Source organism: Aotus nancymaae, unplaced genomic scaffold, assembly GCF_030222135.1.
Source record: "Aotus nancymaae isolate 86718 unplaced genomic scaffold, 86718_ANA_hifiasm-v0.15.2.pri h1tg000003l, whole genome shotgun sequence".
NCBI lineage: Eukaryota > Metazoa > Chordata > Mammalia > Primates > Aotidae > Aotus > Aotus nancymaae.
The window spans coordinates 21168280-21191751 of record NW_026988414.1 but is presented as its reverse complement, the minus strand read 5'-3'; the positions used below and the strand labels follow the sequence as shown (position 1 = coordinate 21191751).

The following is a 23472-nucleotide window of genomic DNA, read 5'->3' as shown; positions in this document are numbered from 1 at the left end:
CGCGCGCGTGCGCTCATGTTAACCCTTAAGTCTGCAAGTATGAATTACTCCTGTCAAGGTCACTATCTGGCCAAATCAGATGGATACTTCCCTTGTCTAGACCCTCCTCACCCTCTCAGCAGCATTTAACCAATTTGATCTCTTTCTCCTTAGGAACTTCCTTCTCCTTCTTACAATAATGCACACACCTGGATCCCTCCAACTTCTCTGGCAATAGTTTCCTTACTCTCTTTTGTTTTACTAACTTGCTCTTCTTCTTCTTCAATACAGTCTCTGTGGGTTTGTGTTACCAAGGTAAAATCCTGGGCCCTTGTTTTTGCTCCATCTATTTTATGACCATATGCTACTTCATGGTTGAACATCAACCTGCTGTACGCTCCCAAAAGTCAGGTAGCATGATGCCTTCAGTTGTGGCTATCCAGTTGTCCCAACACAATTTGTTGAAGAGACTATTTTTGTATATTCTTGGCATCTTTATTAAAAAATCAATTGATCATAAAGGCATAAATTTATTTCTATGTTCTCTATTCTGTTCCATTAGTCTATTTGTTTTTATGCCAGTACCATGCTGTTTTGATTACTATAGCTTCATATTATACAGTTATTTATCACTTAACATCAGGGATATGTTTTGAGAAATGCATCAATAGTTCATTTTGTTATGATGTGATCATCATAGAGTGTACTTACAGAAACCTTGACGGCATAGCCCACTGCACACCTAGGCTGTATGGATATCCTATTGCTCCTAGGCTATAAACCTGTCAACATGTTACTACACTGAATACTGCAGGCAGTTGTAATACAGTGGTATTTGTGTATCTAAACATAAAAAATCATGGTTTCCAGCTTCATCCTTGTCCTTGCAAATACAGTATAAAATACAGTATAAAAGATACAAATGGTACACCTGTGTTGGGCACTTACCACAATGAAGGTTTCAGGACTGGAGGTTGCTCTGAGTAAGTCACTGAGTGAGTGGTGTGTGAATGTGAAGAAGGCCTAGGATAAAGTCTACACTACTGAAGACTCTATACACACTGTACTCTTAGGCTACACTAAATTAATTTTTTAAATATTTTTCTTTCTTCAATAATAAATTAACTTTAGCTTACCATCTATTTTTATTTATTTTATTTTATAAACTTTTTAAATTTGTAAATTTTTGACTTTTCCATAATAATATTTTGTTGGAAACACAAATATATTGTTCAGCTATACAAAATGTTTTTTCTCTATATCCTTAAGCTCTTTTCTATCTTTAAATTTTTTATTTTTATTTTTTTACTTTTTAAACTTTTTTGTTAAACACTAAGACAAACACACACAATAGCCTTGGCCTACACAGGGTCAGGATAAAAACTCACTGTCCTTCAACATCTTGTCCTACCAGAAGGTCCTCAGGGGCAATAGCACGCATGGAGCTGTCATCTCCTATGGTAACAATGTATTCTTCTAGAATACCTGCCTGAGGCTGTTTTACAGTTAATTTTTGTATTTATTTTATTTATTTTTATTTTTTATGTTTTTAAATAAGCACAGGGTGTGCACACCAAAATAATAATAAAAATATAGTACAGTAAATATATAAACCAGCAATATGATCATTTATTATCATTATCAAGTATTATATACTGTACATAATTGCATGTGCTATATTTTTATATGACTAGCAGTGCAGTAGGTTTGTTTTACGCCAGCATCACCGTAATCATGTGAGTAATGTGTTGTACTATGACATTAGGACACCTGCAATGTCACTATGTGACAGGGAATTTTTCAGCTTCATTACAATCTCATGGAACCACTGTCGTATATGTGGTCCATTGTAAATTGAAACATTGTTATGCGTTACATCTCTGTATTTGGAAGTTAGATAGTGTAATACATCCAGCTGTGTTGTTTTTGCTCAAGATCCTACTGCTTGTTTTTGTCAGATGTGTCGAAGATCAGGTGGTTGTAGACGTGTGGTCTTATTTCTGAGGTCTCTATTCTGTTCCATTGGTGTATATGTCTGTTTTGGTACCAGTACCATGCTGGTTTGGTTACTATAGCCTTGTGGTACAGTTCAAAGTCAGGCAACATGATGCCTCCAGCTTTGTTCTTTCTGCTTAGGATTGTCTTGGCTATGCGGGCACTTTTTTTGTTCCATATGAATTTTAAAGTAGTTTTTTTCTAGTTCTGTGAATAATGTCAATGGTACTTTGATGGGAATAGTACTGAATCTATAAATTACTTTGGGCATTCACAGGATATAGTGAGAGCAGAAATCTGATGACATCTACATCTCTTCTATCAAAACTATATTATAGCTGGGCATGATGGCTCATGCCTGTGATTCCAGCACTTTGGGAGACTGAGGCAGAAGGATCGCTAGAGGTCAGGAGTTGAGACAAGCCTAAACAATATAATAAGACCCTGTATCTAAAAAATATTTAAAAAGTAGCCAGGTATATAAGCACATACCTGTAGTCTTAGGCACTCTGGAGACTGAAGCAGGAGGATGGCCTGAACCCAAGAGATTGAGGCTGTAGTGATCCATGATTGTGCCACTGCACTTCAGCCTGGAAGACAAAGCAAGTTTAATGCAGTTTAAGAAGTTAACTGATATTAGCAAAGCCAAAAAAAAAAGAATTTATTAAATTTATAAATAACAGGGAAGCCCAGTGGATAAGTCTAGCTTTGGGCAAAGCAAGATAAAATGGCTAACACATTATCTTTTGTTAGTGGAGCACAAAGGTGTCCAACAGCCCTGGGTTATCAAGTTCTCACAAGTGGAGATCTCAGAAGAAGGAGAAGCTTATTTTGCATTAGCTCCAGTAAAAAACTAGGGAAGCCACCAGTAAAGCTTAAGCCATGAGTCCCATCTCTGAACCAATCACTATGGCTAGGTAGTCGGAGAGATCTCCCTAGAAAACACTTGCAAAATATGTAAGAGACACACATCAAATTATTTACATCCAGTGTATTAAAAACTCCTATAAATCAACAAGACAAAAAAAATGGCCTAAGAAGAATAGACCAAAACCACAGGAGAGGAAAATGAGTAACAATATACATATAGAATAGTTTTCAGTGAAATAAGTGTAAATTATAGCAATGAAATGCCATTTCTATTTAAATACAAAAATTGAAAGATAAGTGTTAATGAGAGTATGAGAAAATAGGTTTCTCCTTCATTACTGTTGAGAATGGTGTAATTGAACAATTTAGTCATACCCTTTACAATGTAAAATTTGTCAACCCTTTAATCCAGTCTAGTTTCAATTGCCAGTTGTTTCCTGAAAGAAATTTTTACACAAGAACAAAAAGAAGCATTTATAGGGATTTGCATTGCAGCACTCTTTGTAATAGTAGGAAAGGGAAAGCAATTTGTATCCAATCGAAAGCATCCCAAATGCCCATCAATAGAGGAGTAGACTAGTCAAATATACCATTGTGCATTCATGACACAGAAGGCTGTGTAACTAATGGAAATAGTGAGGTAGGGTATAAAATATGGCAAAGTCTCTAAGACATATTGTTCAGTGAGGAAACACAATTCATGATGTAGTACATTGGGCAGCCATGGAGGTGTGCCTTCAGGTGTGACTTCATGAGAATCTGTTGCCAAGGAGTGTGATTGGTCACCAGCTGATAGTGTACACACCAAAACTACACTCTCTGTGGGCTTCTCCCAGCCAACGATTGAGAATAACAAGAGACTGCAGAACCCCACCGTTTCTACCCACTGCAGGATTCTCCTAATAGGCAATCTTTGTTTGGTGACTCCCCACGGCCATGGGTGAGACTTTCTCAGAGCTTCACTAAAGTCTGAGTCTCCTCCCACCCTGTCCTGATTCCTTCCATCTCTCCTTTTACAGGTATCAGAACTGTGATGCAGTCTGAATGTTCTCACCTCCTGCATATGTTCTCTCTCCCCTTTATTCTTCACAAGCATTTCCCCTGAAAATCTTTGGCATGTCTAATTCTATCTTGTCATCTGCTTTTTTAAGAATGCAAACAGATACTTACATAGAGGAAGATACCATTCATAAAAGCCTTGCTACAAAACAAAACTATATATTTCTGCATATAGATATATATGTGTGAAAATGTCTATAAAAAGATCTAGAAGGATGCATAGCAAATTAGAAACCACGATTACCTCTCGGTAGGAAATTTAGACTGGGCAGTAGTGTAGTCATTTGAATAAAAATGAGTTCTTCATTCATACCTATGTTTGCATAAGAATAAGTTACTTCTGGAAGATTAAAAAATAAAATAAGTGAGTAATTGCTGCCACAGGGATAGGGTGCTGTGTGTCTAGAGCAAACAAGAGATTAATTTTTCACAATATATCCTTTTGTTTTTCTTATGGTGGTTTTAGTAGAATTGCACAAAAAAATGTACATCCAAAAACTTTCTGCATCCTTATCTAGAAATATTAATAATCACTTTTTTCATTTAACCCCTTATTGTGAACATCTTTCCTTGGCATCACCCATTTTTCTGCATTATCACTTTAAATATTTTTAATGTGCCAATATGTATGTGTAATATAATGTACTTAATCTATCCTTATTGTTAGATATTTTCATTTCCAATTTTTGCTATCAAAATTAATGACAAAATTAATATCCTTATTTCTCAACTTATTTTTTTTTATATTTCTATTATTATTATACTTTAAGTTCTGGGATGCTTGTGCAGAATGTTCAGGTTTGTCACATAGCTATACACGTTCCATGGTTGTTTGCTGTATCTATCAGCCCGTCATCTAATGTTATCTCTCCCCTAGCCCCCCACCCCCTGACAGGCCCTAGTGTGTGATGTTCCCCTCCCTGTGTCCATGTATTCTCATTGTTCAACTCCCACTTATGAGTGAGAACATGCGGTATTTGGTTTTCTATTCCTGTGTTAGTTTGCCAAGAATGATGGTTTTCAGCTTCATCCTTGTCCCTGCAAAGAACATGAAGTCATCATTTTTATGACTGCATAGTATTCTATGGTGTATATGTGCCACATTTTCTTTATCCAATCTATCACTGATGGGCATTTGGGTTGGTTCCAAGTCTTTGCTATTGTTAATAGGGCTTCAATAAAAACACATGTGCATGTGTCTTTATAGAATGATTTATAATCATTCGGGTATACACCCAGTAATGAGATTGCAGGTCAAATGGTATCTCTGGTCCTAGATCCTTGAGAAATCACAATGTGATTTCCACAATGGTTTAACTAATTTATACTTCTATCAACAGTGTAAAAGTGTTCCTATTTCTCCACATCCTCTCCAGCAACTGTTGTTTTCTGACTTTTTTAATGAGTGCCATTCTAACTGTCATGAGATGGTATCTCATTGTGGTTTTGATTTGCATTTCTCTAATGACTAATGATGAGATTTCTCTCTTTTTCTTTGAGAGGGAGTCTTGCTCTGTCACCCAGGCTGGAGGGTAGTGGCGTAGTCTTGGCTCACTCCAACCTCTGTGTCCTGGGTTCAAGCGATTCTCCTGCCTCAGCCTCCTGAGTAGCTGGGATGACACACGGCTAATTTTTGTGTTTTTAGTAGAGATGGGGTTTCACCATTTGGTCAGGCTGGTCTCAAACTCCTGACCTTATGATCCACTGCTTCAGCCTCCCAAAGTGCTGGGATTACAGACGTGAGCCACCACATCCAGCCAATGAGCTTTATTTTATATGTTTTTTGGCCACATACATGTCTTATTTTGAGAAGTGTCTGTTCATATCCTTCACCCACCTTTTGATGGGGTTGGTTTTTTTGCTGTAAATTTGTCTAAGTTTCTTATAGATTCAGGATATTAGCCTTTTATAAGATGGATAGATTGCAAAAATTTTCTCCAATTCTGTAGGTTGCCTGTTCACTCTGGTACTTTTTTTTGCTGTGCAGAAGCTCTTTAGTTTAATTAGATCCCATTTGCCAATTTTGACTTTTGTTGCCCTTGCTTTCAGTGATTTAGTCATGAAGTCTTTGCCCATGCCTATGTCCTGAATGGTACTGCCTAAGTTTTCTTCTAGAGTTTTTATGATTTTAGGTTTGGCATTTAAGTCTTTAATCCATCTTGAGTTAATTTTTGCATAGTTGTAAGGAAGGGGGGTCCAGTTTCAGTTTTCTGCATATGGCTAGCCAGTTTTCCCAACACCATTTATTAAATAGGGAATCCTTTCCCCATTGCTTGTTTTTGTCTGGTTTGTCAAAGATGAGATGGTTGTAGATGTGTGTCGTTATTTCTGAGGCCACTGTTCTGTCCCATTGGTCTATATCTCTGTTTTGGTACCAGTACCATGCTGATTTAGTAAACCAGGAAGAAGTTGAATCCCTGGATAGACCAATAAGAATTTCTGAAATTGAGGCAGTAATTAATAGCCTACCAACCAAAAAAAGCCCAGGACCAGACAGATTCACAGCTGAATTCTAGAGGTACAAAGAGGAGCTGGTACCATTCCTTCTGAGACTATTCCAAACAATAGAACAAGAGGGACTCCTTCATAACTCATTTTGTGAGGCTAGCATCATCCTGATACCAAAACCTGGCAGAGACACAACTAAAAAAAAAGAAAATTTCAGGCCAATATCCATGATGAACATTGATGTGAAAATCCTCAATAAAATACTGGCAAACTGAATCCAGCAGCACATCAAAAAGTTTATCCACCAAGATCAAGTTGGCTTCATCCCTGGGATACAAGGCTAGTTCAACATATGCAAATCAATAAATTTAATCCATCACATAAACAGAACCAATGACAAAAACCACATGATTATCTCAACAGATGCAGAAAAGACCTTCAATAAAATTCAACACCCCTTCATGCTAAAAACTCTCAATAAATTAGTTACTGGTGAAACATCTCTCAAAATAATAAGAGCTATTTATTACAAACCCACAGCCAATATCATACTGAATGGGCAAAAGCTGGCAGCGTTCCCTTTGAAAACAGGCACAAGACAAGGATGCCCTCTTTTACCACTCCTATCAACACAGTATTGGAAGTTCTGGCCAGGGCAATCAGATAAGAGAAAGAAATAAAGGGTATTCAAATAGGAAGAGAGGAAGTCAAATTGTTTCTGTTTGCAGATGACATGATTGTATATTTAGAAAACCCCATCATCTCAGTCCAAAAACTCCTTAAGCTGATAAACAACTTCAGCAAAGTCTCAGGATACAAAATCAATGTGCAAAAATCACAAGCACTCCCATATATCAATAACAGACAAACAGCCAAATCATGAGCAAACTCCCATTCACAATTGCTACAAAGAGAATAAAATACCTAGGAATACAACTAACAAGGGATGTGAAGGACCTCTTCAAGGAGAACTACAAACCACTGCTTAAGGAAATAAGAGAGGCCACAAAGAAATGTAAAAACATTCCAAGCTCATGGATAGGAAAAATCAATATCGTGAAAATGGCCATACTGCCCAAAGTAATTTATAGGTTCAGTGCTATTACCATCAAACTACCATTGACTTCCTTCACAGAATTAGAAAAACGTACTTTAAATTTCGTATGGAACCAAAAAAGAGCCCGAAGAACCAAGACAATCCTAAACAAAAAGAACAAAGCTGAGGCATCACACTACCTGACTCTAAACTTCTATAAATGAACTCATGAGGCCAAAAAATGAAGGAGACACCAACATGAGGGGAAAAAAAATCAAACGGTCAGTGCAGTGGTAGAGATGTGCACAGTATGTTATGGAAACCCCGAGAAGACAAACATAACACAGCTTTGGAAAGATATGGGATTTTTCTCCCACAAGGAGATGATAATCACGTTGAGAGAGATTTGAACTGGGTTGAAAGGAGGGGAGTAGTATCTCAAGAGAAGGGAACAGTATGAACAATTCATGGAGGCAAGAAAGCTGTATACAAGGAACCATCAGCAGGTTGTTGAATATAAGAAGCCACATGAGGCTGGACAGAGTAGTTCATGCTTGTAGTCCCAGCACTTTGACAGGGCAAGGTGGGATCATCACTTGTGGACAGGAGTTTGAGACCAGCCTGGGTCACATAACCTGACTGCCATCTCTATAAAAAATAAAAATAAATTAGCCTGCTGTAGTGGCAGGTGTCTGTAGTCCTAGCTACTCTGAAAGGATCACTTGAGTCCAGGAGGTTGAGGTTACAGTGAGCTATGATTACACCACTGCACTCCAGCCCGGGCAACAGAGCAAGACCCTGACTCTAAAAAAAGGATTGTAAAAGATAATATTAACATACAACAAAGCATGCAGATTCCAGTAAAGCCTGTCATATTAGGCAGATTAGGCAGGTTTAAATATATTTTTATGTGATGAGAAGGCGCTAAAGGATTTTGAGCTGGAGGGACTATCTGAAAAAAGATAGAGGATGGTAAGACCCAAGACAGAGAGAAAGTAGTACAAGGACTATATCGTTGGAAAAATCTGTAGGAATTGGAATGGGCTGAATGTGCGAGTGGGAGTGGGGTGAGAGAGGGGAAGAATGGAGATTAAATAGGCCCGATTTCTGGTTTGAGTCCAGGAGAGATGGGGTGCTGAATCCGAAGGTCAGGACACCTATACCTCTGAAAATACAGTGATGGTTGCAAAAGGCATGTGGTATTGTCTTCTGCCACTGTCTTAAAAGGGATTCTAAAGGGATTTTCTTGCCCTTGTTCCTCCAGCCCTACACTTGCGTTACTGGCCTACGTGGATACTCACCAGCTGGTTGTGTCCATCATTGCAGCCAAGTCTGAGAATTCCTGATTATACTTAGAGCCTGTGGAGCTGCTGACACAAACAGACATTAGCAGACGACCCTTTTGCAACAAACTATGCTTTAAAATGTAAACCGTGGAGGCATTTTCCTTGTGTTGTCCAGAAGGAACTTTGTCCTGCGTGAGCCTGTATTAATCATGAGAGAGCTTGTCAACATTCCACTGGTACATATTCTTACTCTGGTCGCCTTCAGCGGAACTGAGAAACTTCCAAAAGGTTGGTTTAAGCAATTGTGTCTTCTTGTTGCCTTGTTATAGTCCTAAAGTGTGTGTGTGTAAGAGAGATATGACCATGACTGATTTATAGTATGGTGGGCTTCGGTTTTACCTGATGAAGTAAGGGAGAGATGTATGACAAGGAAAGAAACTATATACATAAGCAATCGGTACCAATATTTTGCTCCTGAGTTCTGCAATAAAAAGCTCAGTCACAAACTGTGTGCAGAGGCCTGACTTCTAGGGCAAAACATAAGCATATACACTGCAAGTTATCAAGGTCTATTTTGTTTATGCGTATGTCAGATTTCAGGGTGGTCTAGTAGGATGATGAAAACCTTTTCACATCAGGTTTGCCGGGAATAGAATCAACCCTGTTCCCAGACATCCAGAGCATTTGCTTCTGGATAAAAATCACTTTTATTTTCAGTTTTAGTTTCATCAAACTCTTAGTAAATATTTTATTTGCTAAAAGTTGGAAATATAGAAAGACGTACATAATTTGTCTGTGTAATAAACCTGGAAGACAATGGATTCTAAATAACTTTGAGCCTGGAGTCATGATTTGGCTTGGCAGGAGACTGTAGAAGTTTTTTTCAGAGCCTTTGGAATGTACCGGAAATAACACCACCTCAGGGGAAAGGAAAGCAACTTAAGAAACTGACAAACACCTGTTGCAGCAGCAAGAATGTCCAGTGATATAGTTTCTGGCCAGTGTATCATGACACTGGGACTAGCGTATTTTATATCAGGAAGACTGGAAAATATGTGATTTGCAAAGTGACTAAGGGCATCATTGAAATCTTTTTTAGAAAAGACATGAGAAAGCAGATGGAGTGGTACCAATAAAAGAGTTTTCGAATGAAATGTTATACAATAGAGTAAAGAGAATTTTTTGCTTTAGGACATGTTCAAAATTACTCATTTTCCCTTTATATTAAAGCACTGAAACAGTATGTATTGTGTAGCTAAATGAAGGTGATATCTGTATATAGATGCAAAACGTATCTTTGGATTTTGTGGTTCACTAAAAATTCTGGAGCCATAAGGTCAAGGTTAACATGCAAATTAGGTACGAATTGCTTCACAAACAATCTGGTTTCACAGATTTTGTTTGTTTTGTTTTGTTTTGTCGCTTCTCTTTTTCCATTTTACTTGAGCGTAATGGTATCTTCAAATGTATTTAAACATTTAATTTCCAATGAATAAGGCATCTTCAGAGAAAAGAGAAGCTAGATCTTTTCAAACAGCTAATAATAGTTAGGAAGACATAACATTGGCTTCAGATTATTTTAATACTTCCTGATCAAACAACGGATGTCCAGTAAGGCGGCACCTGGATGTTTGAACCTAAGTCTTATTTGTATATTTCTAAACCATACATTTACATAAAAATGTTAGGGTTAAATACTAAAATACAGTCTTAAAAGGAACAGGACAATTGATTTTGATGATCCAAATAAGAATTTATTGCCTACACACATGAAACCCCCCAAAACCTCTCTATCTGAATAAGTCTTAATTTATATTCTAGATACAATTGATTTTCATTTCCAAACTTTGTAAATAAAGCCCTTAATTCAAATGCACACTATCTCTATTTTGAAAACATTGAAATATAGTGGCATAGAGATAACAGAGCCAAACACCCTGACTTTTAAATAAACTAATCAAATCATTCATCCAATTTTGTTTCTTATGATTTATTTACTACTAGAATTAGGTTTTAAAATAAAAAAATTAAAACAATTTTTTCTTAGTCTATTGTACCATAAAATCTAAATTTGTATGAGTTTAACATCACCCTTATCCAAAGCACCATGTCTAGGAGAGCAAACATTTATTTATTACACACACCAATTCTGAGAATAAATACTATCATCAAAGCACAGTCTTTAAAATTTTAAATGTTGAAGGGCAATGAATATATTAGTTGAAAAGAACCACAATAAAATACTATTATTATTATTATTATTAGAGATGGAGTCTCTTTCTGTTGCCAGGCTGGAGTGCAGTGGCACAACCTCTGCCTCCCAGGTTCAAGTGATTCTCCTGCCTCAGCCTCCCGAGTAGCTGGGACTATGGGCATGTGCCACCACTCCTAGCTAATTTTTTGTATTTTTAGTAGAGACAGAGTTTCACTATGATGGCCAGGATGGTCTCGATCTCCTGACCTCGTGCTCTGCCTGCCTCAGCCTCCCAAAGTGCTGGAATTACAGGCGTGCCCAGTCATTATTTTAATCCTACTGAAACTAATAAAAATGGCTGACCCAAACTATTTCTACTATTCCTAGAAAACTACTTTTTTCCCTGTTCTTGGCAGACATAATAACAAGAGTTTTTCAGTTGATATACTTCATCCTAATTCCTTTATTATGAATGAATAAAGAAAACTGCACAGTATGTATTACCTAATAAATTGACATATTTAGAATCATGCAAAAGTATTCAGGGGATTCTTTTCTGACTTTCTGCACACCATTTTTTTTGATAAATACCCAACTTTGTAGAATGAATTGTTCATAGTTTTTATTTTAGTTTAACTGGGACTCCTAATGCTCAAAGATAAGGGAGAGAATCATTGTCTTTCTGAATCATTTCAACTAGTGATATTTTTAATACTGAATTCAATGCCGTAACCCAAAGTAGAATTTTACAAACTGCCATTTCTGAAAGTAGCCAATGTTTCGCTGGATAATTGGCTTAACCACATACATTAGTAACATTTAATGCTTTATCAGGGAGTATTAAGCATATAGTACCATATGAGATTCTGCAGGAGTATAAGAGTTCATGTAAGCAGCTCTGGATCTGCTTAACATGCACAAAGAACTGTCAAAAGTCTCACTTTCAAAATACTCCACTTACTACAATACCTTGAAGTGTTTGACTCTAAGTGATGTTATCTTTAGATAGATTTGAATAACCTCCTCTTTTAAATTGTATGTATATGAGGATAGGATTCACAGATTTGACATATGGCTAAGTCAGTATTGACACAGCTGTCATTGAAATCCAGGACACACAGTCCTGGATGAATATTTTATATTGCCATGCATTCAAAGAGTTACTCATTGCATGTTTGAGTAAACAGAGTTGCTTCAAATATTATTGACCTTAAAGAAAAGAAGGAAGAAGCAGAAATGTCAAGATTTCTTTAAACTCCACCTTATTTCCAAAGGTACATGGAGTAGGCAGCTTCTCAGTGAAATAAAGCCTGATATCATTGGAGGAGATCAACAAGTGAGGGGTGGAAAGGGGGCCTGAGGGGAGTGACTGTATTCAGGAAGATGAGAGGATCACATGGACCATGCTGAGGACCCAGCTGGGGCTAGGAACTGCAGCTTTCTTTACAGTACTCCTGATCTGAACATTTGCTGCACTTTACCCAGCAATGCTATGTGAACATAGGGTAGCGAGGACAGATGGCTGGATTAATTCAGGATTGGCACTTTCCAGGGTCAGTACAGCTAAAGAACTAGAGAGTAAAGGAGTTGAAGTTATATGGCAGCATATTAAGGGGTACCATTTGGATCATGAAGAAAGTGAAAGTTAAGGCTTGGAAGAGAAGGATTAAAAAGTTTAAACCAACCCCAAAGTGTTTTATTATACTAAAAAAATACTGCATTCATAATGTTAGAGAAACATGAATATTTTCCAAGTCTGAGCCCTAATTTTACTAAAATAGAAAGGAGCAAATACACCTTGTTTCTTTGTGTACCCAATTGTTTGGTCACATCAATCAAAAAATAATCAAAAATTGGTAAATCAATGGCCATATGCAAGAGCCCATAAGGAAAGGTAATGTCATGTCCATCTCATCAAACAGTTAATACTCAAATCAAGTTGTTCTTTGGGTTCAGAAAAGGATTGTGTTCATTTTCATGTATTTGTTATTCATGTAGTCCTTGGATTGAGAGAAGAAATCATGCCCTAGTTTAAACAGGCTCTGGCTGAGATGAAAGCTGATAGTAGAATGAAAGTAAACAAGAGACACTGTGCTGAGTCAACAAATATCATCAAATACAACTGACCCATGTGATTGTGTCAGTAAAAACTGGAAAGCAAATTTGGATAACTGGAAATATGAGCAATGTGGACTTTACATTCTGTGCAGAGAAACTAATGTGGATGTACATCTTCTCTTTATCCATCTGTGCATAATCAGTATGATCTTGAAGATGCAGTATATTTTAGAGAAAGGAACTATAAACCAACTTTAACCCTGAAGTTTAGTTCTATCACGTCCTATGTTTGTGATATGTAGACAAATTATTTAACCATTTTTTTAACTCCATTTCTGGTCTGCAGGCGGGAATATTATCTACCTTTATGTTTGTTGTGATAAATAAATGAGATAATGAATGAAAAATATAATGTATGGCACATACCAAATTCTTAATCAATTTTAGTTGCTAATATTAGTAAAAACAGTCAAATTTCACATAATACTGTTATATCACTGAATCTTACGGGAAGGTGTTAATAAAGTCCTTAGTAACACCTTGCATATTTCTCTATGTCTGTTTTCTAAGACATTCTAAGACTTACTTATTTGATCTTAACTGATTTCAACAGTTCATGTGACACCTCCAATTTGTCACCTCACTGGAAAGATAACATTACTAGTAAGTCTGTTACCTCTGCCACTTCTGCATCTGTGTATTAAGTGAAAAAAAAACTAGCAAATAATGTTTCTCTCTTATAAAAATAGCATATAATATTTAAGATTGATTTTGAAAATACAAAATACATAAAGTTTAAGACAGAAAAAGGACTATTAACATGTTGCTATATTTTCTTTCATTTTTTTCTATGTATTTTTTAAAGTGCTAATAATATTGTTTATACAATTCTGCTGCCAGCTTTTACTTAGCACTAAGGTATAAACATATTCTGTATTATTAATAATCCTCAAAACGTCATATGCAGTGACTAATATTCTGTTTAGATAACAGTGTGCTAGTATATGTTTAATATTCACCTCGCTGAGAAACAAAAAAGGCCCAGAAGTGTTGCTCTTGTTGATTTCTGCAGTATAAATACTCCATAGTAAGACTCCATTGTGTACATGGCCAGACTCAAGCTACTATCAAATACTAAGCACTGAGTTGGGAAATAGCATGTGTAGTAGCATCCTTTATATATTATTTCTACCAGATATATTAGCGATAACCTCAAGAACTTATACAATGGTAAAATGTAGTTAAATCATTAGGAATGTCAAGTATTAATACTTTGTTTTTAATATATTTAATTATAAATGTATACAACTTAGTTTTTAATAATGGTCATATTCAACAATCACCTCTCAAAATCCTTGAAAAATTACCAATTGGCTCTTGCAAACCTGTAGAAGACAAAACTGTGTGCCTCAATCTTCTCCCACTTTACTACAATTATAGAATTTAGTGCAATTGATTCATTTTCTGCAGTAAAAGTTATATGCCTTTCTATATGCAAGATTGTTTTCATAGGATAGATTCCTGGAGATGATGACGATGATGATGATGATGATGATTATTATTATTTTGGAGATAGGGTCTTGCTGTGTCACACAGGCTGGAGTACCGAGGTGCAATTACAGTTCACTGAAGCCTTGAACTCCTGGGCTCAGTTGATCCTCTTACCTCAGCTACTTCCCAAGTAGTGGGATTACAAGGTGTGTGCCACCATGCCAGCTAATTTTTAATTTTTTTGTAGAGATGTGGTTTCCCTATGTTTCCCAGCCTGGTCTCAAACTCCTCGGCTCAAGAGATCCTCCCACCTTGGCCTCAAAAGTGATGGGATTATAGGCATAAGCCACCAATCATACCCAGCCTGAGATAAAATATTAATGGTATAATAAATCTGAATGTAATAGAGACAAAGAAAACAACTGAACAGCCTGGGTTTCTTTTTTCTAAATTACAGAATCAAGTAACATTTACACAGTGCTCCATGTGGACCAAGGACAATTTTAAATGCTTTCTACTTATTTACTCCTGACAAGCTTATATGGAGGCTTTATTATTATCTCCATCTACAATGGAGACACTGAGGTTAAGTGTGGTTAAGTGACTTGCAGAGCGGGTAAGCGATGGAGCTGCGTTATGAATTCAAGTCCTGTGCTACATTGCCTCTGACTGTCTAGTTGCTCCATAGTCTTTCTTTTTAAACAGTAAAAGCATCCAACATCGTCAGTTAACCTTCAGGCCCACTGTTGTCCACACCCCACAAGCTTCACAAAATGTTGTTTTTTATCTCTCAATATCTAGATGATGATACTATTAATTGCTTATTTCATTCATCTGTTGTTTAGAAAATAACTATTTAATGAGATTGGCTTTCTCAAACTTTATGGATTATAAGTTTGCTTCCATTGCATTTAGAAAATTAACATTTCTTTGACATTCTATTTGCTACAACATTTTTTCTATTACAAAGGTAATATGTATTCATTTTTTAAAAAAAATCCTGGAGGTCGGGGAGGGATAACACCGGGAGAAATGCCTGATGTAGGCGATGGGTTGGGGGATGGAGACAGCAAACTACCGTGGCATGTATGTACCTATGCAACAATCCTGCAGGATGTAGGATGTGCACATGTACCCCAGAGTCCAAAGTACAATAAAAAAAAATCCTGCAAGATACAGAAGAGCAAAAATATAAAATTACACATAATGCTCATAGCTAGGGATAAATGTTCTTAGCATTTTGCTATTCATTCTTTCAGTCTCTTTCTCTCATACATATATGTATATATGTAAAATGTCACCATTAAAAGAACTAGAGGAGCAAGATCAAACAAATTCAAAAGCTAGTAGAAGATAAGAAATAACTAAGATCAGAGCAGAACTGAAGGAGATAGAGACACAAAAAAGCCTTCAAAAAAATCAATGAATCCAGGAGGTGGTTTTTTGAAAAGATTAACAAAATAGATGGACTGCTAGCCAGACTAATAAAGAAGAAAAGAGAGAAGAATCAGATGGAATATAAAATGATAAAGGGAATATCACCACCGATCCCACAGAAATACAAACTATCATCAGAGATGACGAAAAACACTTCTATGCAAATAAACCAGTAAATCTAAAAGAAATGGATAAATTCCTGGACACTTGCATCCTCCCAAAAATAAACCAGGAAGAAGTCGAATCCCTGAATAGACCAATAACAAGATCTGAAGTTGAGGCAGCAATTAATAACCTACCAACCAAAAAAAGTCCAGAACGTCCAGAACCAGTGGGTGTTCACAGCCAAATTCTACCAGATGTACAAAGAGGAGCTGGTACCATTCCTTCTGAAAGTATTCTAAACAATACAAAAAGAGGGAATCCTCCCTTACTCATTTTGTGAGACCAACATCATCCTGATACCAAAACCTGGCAGAGACACAATTAAAAAAGAAAATTTCAGGCCAATATCCATGATGAACACTGATGCAAAAATCCTCAATAAATACTGGCCAACTAAATCCAAAGGCACATCAAAAAGCTCATCCATCACAATCAAGTTGGCTTCATCCCTGGGATGCAAGGCTGGTTCAACACACACAAATCTATCAGTGTAATCCATCACATAAACAGAACCAAAGACAAAACCACATGATTGTCTCAATAGATGCAGAGAAGGCCTTCAACCAAATTCAGCAGCCCTTTATGCTAAAAACCCTCAATAAGCTAGGTACCGATGGAATGTATTTCAAAATAGTAAGAACTATTTATGACAAACCCACAGCCAATATCATATGGAATGGGAAAAAACTGGAAGCAATTGCCCTTGAAAACTGGCACAAGACAAAGATGCCCTCTCTCACCACTTCAATTCAACATAGTATTGGAAGTTCTGGTCAGGGTAATCAGGCAAGAAAAAGAAATAAAGGGTATTCAATTAGGAAATGAGGAAGTCAAATTGTATCTATTTGCAGATGACATGATTGTATATTTAGAAGACCCTGTCAACTTAGTCCAAAATGTCCTTAAGCTGATAAACAACTTCAGCAAAGTCTCAGTATACAAAATCAATGTGCAAAAATCACAAGCATTCCTATACACCAATAACAGACAGAGAGCCAAATCAAGAATGAACTTCCATTCACAGTTCCTACAAAGAGAATTAAATACCTAGGAATACAACTTACAAGGGATGTGAAGGACTTCTTCAAGGAGAAATACAAACCACTGCTTAAGGAAATAAGAGAGGAAACAAACAGATGGAAAAACATTCCATGCTCATGGTTAGGAAGAATCAATAATGTGAAAATGGCCATACTGCGCAAAGTAATTTATAGATTCAATGCTATCCCTATCAAGCTACCATTGACTTTCTTCACAGATTTGGAAAAAAACACCTTAAACTTCATATGAAAGCAAAAATAGCCCATATAGCCAAGACAATTCTAAGGAAAAAAAAAAAAAAGGTGGAGGCATCATGCTACCTGGCTTCAAACTATAACTACAAGGCTACAGCAATCAAAACAGCATGGTGCTTGTACCAAAACAGAGATATAGACACCACTCAGAAGTAACGCCACACATTTACAATCATCTGATCTTTGACAAACCTGACAAAAACAAGCAGTGGGGAAAGGATTCCCTATTTAATAAATGGTGTTGGGTAAACTGGCTAGCCATATGCAGAAAGCTGAAACGACCCCTTCCATACAGCTTATACAAAAATTAACTCCAGATGGATTAAAGATTTAAACATAGTACCTAGCACCATAAAAACCCTAGAAGAAAACTTAGGCAATGCCATTCAGCACATAGGCATGCGCAAGGACTTCATGACTAAAACACCAAAAACAATGGCAACGAAAGTCAAAATAGACAAATGGGATCTAATTAAACTAAAGAGCTTCTGTACAGCAAAAGAACCAATCATTAGAGTGAAACAGCAACCAACAGAATGGGAAAAAATTTTTGCAATCTACCCATCTGACAAAGGGCTAATATACAGAATCTACAAAGAACGTACACAAATTTACAAGAAAAAAAACCAACAACCCTATCAAAAAGTGGGTGAAGGATATGAATAGACACTTCTCCAAAAAAGACATTTATGTAGCCAACAAACATGAAAGACAGCTTGCCATCACTGGTCATTAGAGAAATGCAAATCAAAACCACATTAAGATACCATCTCATGCCAGTTAGAATGGTGATAATTAAAAAATCTGAAGACAACAGATGCTAGAGAGGATGTGGAGAAACAGGAACACTTTTATACTGTTGGTCGGAGTGTAAATTAGTTCAACCATTGTGGAAGACACTGTGGCAATTCCTCAAGGATCTAGAAACAGAAATACCATTTAACCCAGCAATCCCATTACTGGGTATATACCCAAAGGATTGTAAGTCATCCTACATGCACATGTATGTTCATCGTGGCACTGTTCACAATAGCAAAGACTTGGAACCAACCTAAATGCTCATTAATAATAGACCAGATAAAGAAAATGTGGCACATATACACCATGGAATACTATGCGGCCATAAAAAAGGATTCATTCATGTCCTTTGCAGGGACAGGGACATGGATGAAGCTGGAAACCACCATTCTCAGCAAACTGACACAAGAACAGAAAACCAACCACCACATACGTGTTCTCACTCATAAGCGGGTGTTGAACAATAAGAACACATGGACACAGGGAGGGGAACATCACACATGGGAGCCTGTCGGGGGCTGAGGGGGTAGAGCAGGGATAGCAGAGGGTTGGGGGGATTGGGGAGGGATAACATTCGGAGAAATACCTAATATAGATGATGGGGGAGTGGATGCAGCAAACCACCATGGCACGTATATACCTATGTAACAAACCTGCACATTCTGTATATATACCCCAGGACTTAAAGTATAATTAAAAGAAAAAAAAACCTCTTGGCAGCATTTGATTCTCCCTCTTTTGCGAAATGTGTGCTACTCTTGGGCTCTGCCAACAGCCTCCACTGGCTTTGCTTACAGCTCTGGTTTCTTCCTCTCAGTCTCTTTTCTAAACTCTTCATTCTCCTCCCCATCTTTTATAAATGTGTCTTCTTGGAACTGGCTTAGGGCACCAACCTCCCACTGTCTTCAGGCTTTCACATGCATCATTTCCTCTGTATGGAACACTATTTTCTCTCCACTGCGTCAAGCCAAATTTGAATCGTCCTGTGAATGTGTGTGAATGTATTATGTAGTTTTTTATATTCCTAGTTTTATCGACCTCAGTGGTTGAGAAATATTTTTATCATGTTAAAGAAATACTATTTTATTCCGACTTTAGTAATGTTTTTTAAGTAGGGAATGGATAGTTAATTCTGCCATTGACTTTTTGACTGCAATAGGTATCTTTTAAACTGTGACTATAGTAAATCCTGTTTAAAGGACTTTTCTATTAAATTATCCTTACATTTTTTTGAGGGTTTTTTCTGTCTAAATGTATAGTTGTAATTTTGAAATATGTGATTGAATTTAATTTGCTTTTTAAAATTTTACTCTAGGGCTTTACATCCTGCTTGACTTACATCAGCATTGTTTTATTCCAAAGGTTGACTTGAGAAGCTTTCTATATTTTATATTTCCTATAGCTTTTCTTTGCTTCTTTTTGAGACGGGGTTCTTTCCCTGTCACCCAGGCTGGAGCGCAGTGGTGCAATCATGGCTCACTGCAGCCTTGACCTCTGGTCTCAAGTGATCCTCCTACCTCAGGCTCCCAAGTAGCTGGGACTACAGATGTGCACCACCTGTACCCAGCTATTTGTGTGTGTGTGTGTGTATTTTTTGTAGAGATGTGGTCTTGCCATGTTTCCCAGGCTTGTCTCAAACATCTGGGCTCAATGGATCCTCCTGGGCTCAATGGATTCTCCTGCCTCAGCTTCCCAAAGTGCTGAGATTACAAGCATGAGCCACTGCATCTAGCTCCTTGTAGCTATTTTGTAACTTGAGACTTAATTCTTTCTTAAAAGTTTTTAAAAACTTACCTGAAAAACTTTGGGACATTATATTTTTTTCAGAAGTGTTCTTTGATAATCTTTTTCTTCTGTGAATATTGTTAATTATTTCACCACAACCTTTATTACATGTTGATATGTAGTTTTTCATGTTTTTAATTCCAGTTTAATTTCCTTTTTGATGTTTGAATGATTTAGAACAATTTTGTCTTTAAAATTCTTAATTCTTTGAATTTGGGTTTTTAAATATTCATTACTGTTTAGCTCTGTTGAATTGTGATCCAAGAATGTGACATATAATCTATGTTTTTGAATTTTATTTAATCTTTAGTTTTCATGAGCATTTGAAAATGTGTGTCACCTATCAGGGCTTACAGTTGATGTGCATATCTGTTTAATTAATTTTACTAATTCTGTTTTTCTGTTTTACTACATATGTAATTATATTTTTGTCTTTTGATCTATAAACAGGATGGGGATTTTTTGTTTGTTTTATTGTCTTTTTATTGTCTATTTCTTACAGATTTTATTATGGTTAGGAAATATAGTCTATATAAGATCAATTATTTGAGCTGGGTTAAAATCTCCTATATAGCTTAGTATATTTTCTGTATGTTTGAATGTTTCATCTATGCAACATTTAAAATAATAAATTCTCTAATTTTTTAAGTGTTTTAAAAATACACATTGAGTGTTAATTTTGATATTTATATCTTCTATATCTTTACTGTATTTCTGTTTGATTTATTTAGTGTCTGAAGGAGATCTCTTAAAGGTTTACACTATACTAAAACATTTCTCCATTTACTCTTTTGATAATTTTACTTTTGAGTTTGAGTCCATATTTTTAAATAAGTTTCATAATTGTCATACTTTTTTATGGCTTGTTCCTTTTATCATTAAGTAATGTTTCTATTTTTCTTTATAAACGCATGCGCCTTTATATTACATTTTTCTTATATTAATATTGCTATGTCACTTTCTTTGGGATACTGTTTGCTTTGTACGTATTTTCCCTCCCCTTTATTTTTAACATTTCTGTTGTATTTTATTTAGGTGTGTCTTTTATGTTTGATAGCATCTGTCATTTCATAGGTCAGTTCATATCACCGGCACTTACTGTGATTTTTGGTATACTTGGACTTGTTTCTTCGGTATTATTTTATGCCTTCTGCTAACCATGCTTTTTCATGGCTTAGTCTTTTGCTTGTTGTTTTTGTGTTTGACAAATAAAGCTTTTCTTGTCCCTTTTTATTCTGTTGTTTTGGAAGTTTTGCATTTCTTTTTCTTAGTGGTAACCATTAATAAAGTTTTAACATAGCATTTAACCATAGATTTTCCTTCTGTTTGTAGTTACTTATTCAATATTTCTGTCCTGTTGTTGTTTATGGCAAAGAGGTTAGCGTTTTTTTTTTTTTTTGACTACTTAGCATTTTAAACTTTTTCCCAGAACTTTGATCTTGTGATTGCTTGTCTAGAATTTAATTCCATTTTAAACACAAAAATTAGTGATTTGTTTTTTAAATATTCCATAGTGTGTTAAAATTGCAATTATATTTCACCACCATTTATGCTGTTTTTTTTTATAACTCACCCCTTTCTATCTGGTATAAATTATTCCTTATTGAGTCTAGTAACTATTTCAGAGAAAGTCTATGAGTGGTAAACACTTTCAACAGCTGTTCATAAGAGTTCTGACTTTATTACCTAAGCTGGCTGTAGAATTCTAAGCTAACAGCTATTTTTACTTAGTTATGTAAAGGTATGTGGGACAAAGACAGATCATTTTAATAGTGCCTGTGTGGCAAGTGACATTATAAGATTGACATTTATAGGATAACCTAAGGTTAAGGAAAAGGGCATTTGGGTCTGCCTAGCACATCAAGGAAAGTGGAAAGAGATAGAAGTTCAAACCGAATCCTAAAAATCAAAATAACATTAGCATGGGAGATATGGGCCAAGTAAACAAGCCCACCCACCATTTTTTCTCACTCTCAGCAGATGAGCTTGCCTTTGACTTTACCAAAAATAATAATAAGTTTTATTCAGAAAGCAGATATTTTATAGTTTTATTTCAATGTTATTTTATCTTTAATTTTTATAGTTTTAATTCAATGTGTCCAAGTATTATTTTTTCTATTCTTATTTCAATGTGAAATAAAACCATAAATGTTTTATTGATAAATAAATGTACCAAACAATGTGCCAGTCTGTTCTAGATGCTTTATAAGTCTGTCACTGACTATTTTACCTCTAAACATCAATCATACTACTTATTTGGTTTTGATATATACCTTGTCCTTTAACTGAAGTGACCAGATAATTTACTGTTTAAATGCATCTCACTCACTGTGCTCACCCTGGGAATTAGAAGATGTCTAAAACATGATCCCTGACCTAAAGCTCAAGGTTTTCCATTTCACAGAAGAGTGAGAAAAAGGAGAGACCATGTCTACAACCTTTCCTCCAACTGTCTTTAAAAAAATAAAATAGAACAAAACAGCTTTACTGAGTTCACCTACCATGCTTTTTACCCATTAAAGCGTACAATTCACAAAGTGGTGTCTTTTTCTTTTCTATTTGTATGCCAAAGTGAATTCTCTATAAATCTGATGAAGCATAAGCTTCAGACTCTCTCATTCGCAGAAGCCCTTTATAAGACCTTCGGTGGGCTTTAACAATGTGTTTATATGAGTGTCTATTTTCATAAAATTAGGGGAAAATTGTTCTTAAACAACAATTTTTTAAAATTATTATCCTTTTTCCCCCTGACTTCCCTGCAGTCTCACTTTCCTTTATGCTGATGACATTGGGGTGGCCGCAGAAATTTTGTATTCATAACTTTATGTTTTTTTCTTTAAAAAGTACACTCAAATTACATAAACTTGGGCCCCGCAAAACTTGGATCAGCCTCTCCTCATATATATAATAAATTCTAAGCCCTACTTTCCTGAGGGCCTTCTCTTTTGATTCTCAAATGCCTAGTTTGGAAGTAGGATCAACTTTCTTTACATAAGCTCTTCCTTTCTTTTGGCAAATTTCTACTCTGGGGAAATAGAATTCTCATTCCGGTATGTATTGGCTTCTGACAGCTTAAGGAAGGGTTAGTAAACAAAATTCTAGAACGTTCTTTTTTATTTATCCTTCCCTTTCAGCTCCTGTCATCACCACTCCTCTTGAAACAGTGGATGCCTTAGTTGAAGAAGTGGCTACTTTCATGTGTGCAGTGGAATCCTACCCCCAGCCTGAGATTTCCTGGACTAGAAATAAAATTCTCATTAAGTAAGTATTCCACCTTTTAAAAATTTTTTTCTTAACTTTTGTGGGTATAGAGTAGATGTATATATTTATGAAATACATGAGTTTTGATACAGGCATGCAATGTGAAATAAGTACATCATGGAGAATGGGATATTCGTCTGTGCCAAGCATTTATCTTTTTGAGTTACAATCTAATTACACGTTACTTTACAATGTCCAACTAGGTTATTATTGACTATAGTCACTCTGTCGTTTTATCAAATAGTAGGACATTCTCATTCTTTCTATTTTTTTGTACCCACTAAATATCCCCTACGTGGCCCCCATCCCTGTACT

The 23472-nt window shown here is 36.1% G+C and overlaps 1 protein-coding gene and 1 long non-coding RNA gene across 3 annotated transcripts in view; one reads left to right on the top strand and one right to left on the bottom strand.

Moving 5' to 3' along the window:
- Positions 1–2472: 2472 nt before the first annotated feature.
- The window catches only part of LOC135276047 (uncharacterized), a 142493-nt gene continuing 121493 nt past the window's right edge, over positions 2473–23472 (bottom strand). The window contains exon 3 of the long non-coding RNA XR_010343598.1: positions 2473–2564. This is a non-coding gene — a long non-coding RNA (uncharacterized LOC135276047). The remainder of the gene's footprint in view (positions 2565–23472) is intronic.
- Positions 8793–23472, top strand: part of MUSK (muscle associated receptor tyrosine kinase) — a 127708-nt gene continuing 113028 nt past the window's right edge. For both annotated transcript variants that reach the window (XM_064379005.1, XM_064379002.1), the window contains exons 1-2: positions 8793–8961; positions 23031–23157. In XM_064379005.1, the coding sequence (XP_064235075.1) occupies positions 8883–8961; positions 23031–23157 (206 nt within the window). In that variant the 5' untranslated portion in view covers positions 8793–8882. The remainder of the gene's footprint in view (positions 8962–23030; positions 23158–23472) is intronic.